The sequence below is a fragment of the Oryza glaberrima genome, chromosome 8 (genome assembly GCF_000147395.1).
Source record: "Oryza glaberrima chromosome 8, OglaRS2, whole genome shotgun sequence".
Lineage (NCBI taxonomy): Eukaryota > Viridiplantae > Streptophyta > Magnoliopsida > Poales > Poaceae > Oryza > Oryza glaberrima.
The window spans coordinates 3,972,453-3,977,165 of record NC_068333.1 but is presented as its reverse complement, the minus strand read 5'-3'; the positions used below and the strand labels follow the sequence as shown (position 1 = coordinate 3,977,165).

The 4,713-nt window shown below is 44.8% G+C and overlaps 1 protein-coding gene across 1 annotated transcript; it reads right to left on the bottom strand.

Annotated features, from left to right (window-relative positions):
* Window positions 1-1,557: 1,557 nt before the first annotated feature.
* LOC127782047 (uncharacterized) lies at window positions 1,558-4,713 on the bottom strand. The gene has a single exon (XM_052309118.1). The coding sequence runs from the start codon at window positions 4,711-4,713 to the stop codon at window positions 1,558-1,560; it is 3,156 nt and encodes a 1,051-aa protein (XP_052165078.1).

The window sequence follows — 4,713 nt, the reverse complement described above, 5'->3', positions numbered from 1 at the left end:
CTATTGGTGCGTTCGATGGAATCTTTTCGTTCGACATCTTCCAACTTGACGTAAAAAAATTTGACATAAGTCCCAATTTTACGTAAGTCCCAATTTAATGCAATTTCACATTTGTCTCAATTTGACATAAGTCCCAATTTAACATAAGTCCCAATTATACATAAATCTCAATTTAACATAGGTCATAATTTAACTTAATTTCACATAAGTCCCAATAACTTAATTTCACATGTCCCAATTTAACATAATTCTCAATTTAACAGAAGTCCCAATTTAAACATAAGTCACAATTTAACATAGGTCCCAATTTAACATCACTCACAATTAAACAGAAATCTCCATTTAACATAGGTGCCAATTTAACAAAAGTCTCAATTATACATAAATCCCAATTTAACATAAGTCTCAATTTAAACATAAGTCACAATTTAACGTAGGTCCCAATTTAACATAAGTCCCAATTTAAACATAAATCTCCATTTAACATAAGTCCCAATTTAACAATCCACAATTAAACATTCTCAAAATTAAACAATCCACAATTGCACATATCACAATCCACGATCCACAATTAAACAATCCACAATCCACAATTGCACATTTCACATTTCTTTTTTCTTAAAGTAAATGTTACCGGGCGACGGCGACGGCGACTTGGCGGCGGCGACGGCGACGGCGAGGGGGGAGAGGTCCGTGCGGCGGCGACGGCGACGGCGAGGGGGTAGAGGTCCTGGCGGCAGCGTCGGCGACGGCGAGGGGCGGGGCGACTTCGGGGAGGAGCCGGCGGTGGCGGGGATGACTTGGCGGCGGCGACGGCGACGGCGAAGGGGTAGAGGTCCTGGCGGCGGCGTCGGCGACTTGGCGGCGACGACAGCGACGGCGATAGCGAGGGGGGAGAGGTCCGTGCGGCGGCGACGGCGACGGCGAGGGGGTAGAGGTCCTGGCGGCGGCGTCGGCGACAACGAGGGGTGGGGCGACTTCGGGGAAGAGCCGGCGGTGGCGGGGATGACTTGGCGGCGGGGACGGCGACGGCGACGGCGACGGCGACTTAGAAAATTTTGGCAGCCTGGCGGCTAGGGTTTCGCGGGCGCCGGGACTTAGAAAATTTTGGCTCCCCGCGCTCCCTATATATAGGCGCAGATCATCGCATGCGGGCGGCTTAAGGGCCCGCATGGAAAAATGATCTTTCCATGCGGGCGACTTAAGCCGGCCGCATGCGAAAATTATCTTTCCATGCGGCCCGTAAAGCCAACCGCATGTGAAAAAGATCTTTCCATTCGGCTGGCTTAAGTCGCCCGCATGGAAAGATCTTTTTACCAAAAAAACTCATATTTTTTCTTTCCTCTAAATAAACTGTACATATATATATATATATATATATATTCCCAATATTTCGCCACAATTAAACACTCCAAATATTTTTGGCACTAAGAAAACTCATGAAAATTGCTCAAAACTCATAACCAAATGTTACATGCCAATGATTACAACATAAGGGGTACTTAAATTCATGCACGCCCATTTGGAACACAATGAGAACTAAAGGTTACAAAATAACTATGACTTAATAACCCTGGCAACACCATCTGCTCGAATGTACGACATATTCGCTTCATCGATTGTTCTCTCAACCTTCTTAATTCGCATCGGAAGATCAGTAAACAATGGTACATCGTCGAACTGGTTATAATCATTGGGGTCTTCGATGTTGTCAATACCGACGATCTGTTGCTTTCCGGATATGACAATAGTTTTTCTTTCATCTGAAGGGTCCTTCACATAAAACACTTGAGCCACACGCTTTGCTAAAACCCATGGATCATCCTTGTGGCCTGTTTTACTGTGATCGACTATCGTTAGCCCGTAGTCATCAACGGAAACCCCTGTTGTGTCTTTAACCCATTCACAACGGAGCACAGGGATCTGGATGTTTAGGCCATAGTCCAGTTCCCATATTTCCTGAATGGTCCCATAATACGACCTCTTTTCTCCACTCGTGTCAATCGCTTCGACACGGATCCCACTGTTTTGTGCGGTGCTTTCCATGTCCTTCGTAGTCGTACTCAAGGTAAATCCATTGATGTCGTAACCTTGCCATGAATTGACAATACTTGAAGGCCCATATGCCAGTCTTTGTAAAGTAAGTTCCTCCACAGAATCACCAACTGGCAGGTTTAGATCTTTGAACCACAGAGGAAAGCGACGCTTGTGCTCTCTTGATACCCAATCATTGGACCGCCCTGGGAAGCAGGCTTTGATTTCTTCTAGGTGTCGCTCAATGAATGGCTCAACGATAGCGAGCTGTTGAAGAACGCTGTTGTGTGCCGCGGACACCTTTTTGTAATCATTATCAAAGAACTGCTTCCTACCAACAGTACCCCTTCCAGACAATCTACCTTCATGTCGATGAACAGGAATCCCAATTGCATTAGCATCCTTTATGTAGTCCATACCACACTCGACTGCCTCTTCAGTTGTGTATCCCTCTATCATTGTTCCTTCCGGGTGAGCGCGATTGCGTACATAGCCTTTGATGATCGACATGTAACGCTCATAGGCCCACATCTGATGTAAGTATAAGAGACCAAGTTCAATAATCTGAGGGACGATGTGAACGATCAAATGCTCCATCATATCTAAAAATGATGGTGGGAAATACATCTCAAGCTGGCATACAGTCTCGACGGCAAATGTCTGAAGCGGACCTAATTCCAGAGGATCAAATACCTTCTGCAAAATTCGATTGAAAAAGTAGCACAACTTTGTTATAACCACCTTTGTATGGACTGGTTTGACTGCCCTTATAGCAATTGGTAGGAATACCGTTAGCAACCTACGACAGTCATGCGCATTGTATCCCGAAATGGTCAAATCCTTCATTGATACTAGCTTCCTGATGTTCGATGCGAAACCAGTAGGCACTCTAACCCCTTGTAAACATTTACAGAAGGCTTTTTTCTCTTCAAGTGTCAATGAGTAACAAGCAGGAGGAATCTCGGTCTTCCCATTTGGCAGCACTACTGGGTGAAGGTCATGCCGTATGGACAAATCTACAAGGTCGTTACGTGACTTCAATCCATCCTTCGTTTTACTCGGGATGTCCAGCAATGTGCCAATGGTGCTATCAAACACGTTCTTCTCGAGGTGCATAACATCAATTGTATGTCGAATCTCTAGGTCATTCCAGTAATCTAAGTATTTGAAGAAAATTGAGTGCTTCTTGAAAGGCGACGCAGTACCGTTGTCACCATCAGCTTTCTTCCTCTTTACTGTCTTCTTCTTTCCCTTTCCATATACAACCTTAATCTTCTTTGTTATCTCATACACGTATGTACCACCTCTTGCTGCTGGGGCAGTGTCATTCTCCACTGTATTATCGAACAATCTAGCCATCTTACAGTACCTATGTCTTTGTGGTAGGAACCGTCGATGCCGCATGTACACTGCATTCAAAGACGACGTCAGGTATTTGTACGAAGTTTTCTCCAGACATATCAGACATCCAGTCTTCCCTTTAATCTGCCCAGATAATGAAAAGTTTGCAGGTAGGTCATTGATGGTAACAAATATGATCGCACGTAGATTGAAGTGCTCCCGCTTAAACTCATCCCATAGTCGTAACCCCTCTTTCCAAAGCTCCTCCATGTCCTCCATCAAAGGCTCAAGGAAAACATCTATGTCGATTCCAGGTTGGTTTGGACCTTGTATGAGGATAGTAAGAAGAATGTACTTTCGTTTCTGACATATCCATGTTGAAAGATTATACATTGTGAGAAGGACTGGCCATGTGCTGTGCGAGCTGCTTAAGTCACCAAACGGGTTCATTCCATTAGTGCTCAACGCAAACCTTACATTCCTAGGATCCTTAGCAAATTCTGGGTGTTTTGCATCAAATGTCTTCCACTGGCGAGCGTCGGCGGGATGTCGAATCATACCATCTATCTTCCGGCTCTCTTGATGCCATCTCATCAACTCAGCATCAGTCGGGTTTGAGTACAGACGCTTCAGGCGGTCCTTAATTGGTAGGTACCACATCACCATTGAGGGAATCTTTCCGCGCTTACCCTTATCAGAATCTGGATCGGTACACTCTGAATCTACGGGCCCATTCCCCGTTTTATACCGACGTGTGCCACACGTTGGGCAACATTCCAAGTCCGCATATTCTTTACGGTATAATATGCAGTGATTCTTACAAGCATGAATCTTTTCTACACCAAGAGATAAAGGACATATGAGTTTCTTCGCTTGATACGTGTTTGATGGTACAAAGTTAGGCTTAGGAAGCAACACACGCAACAAACTCATCAGATCATTAAAACTTGTGTCCGACCATCCATGTTTAGCCTTCAATCTCAGAAGTTCAAGCACTGAACACAAGACTGTGAAATCCTTATCACATCCCTTCGTTTCATCGTAAAGAAGATCCTTCGATGCCTTCTCTAATGCCTGCCAATTCTCCAATCCTCGTGACCTGCCCGCTAGCACCTCTGGTTCAACATGGCGTAGCATATCCTCTAAATCAAAACCACCATCGAAATCATCACTATCGGTGGAAACATCGACATCCATTTTTTCACGCGATATGTCTTCGATTATAAAATTCTCTGCCCCATTCATCTCGAAACTTAACTCTTCATCGTCATCTTCTAGATTGGCGAATTCCCCGTGATAGGTCCAAACCTTGTAGTTGGCGGTGAATCCGTACTCCAT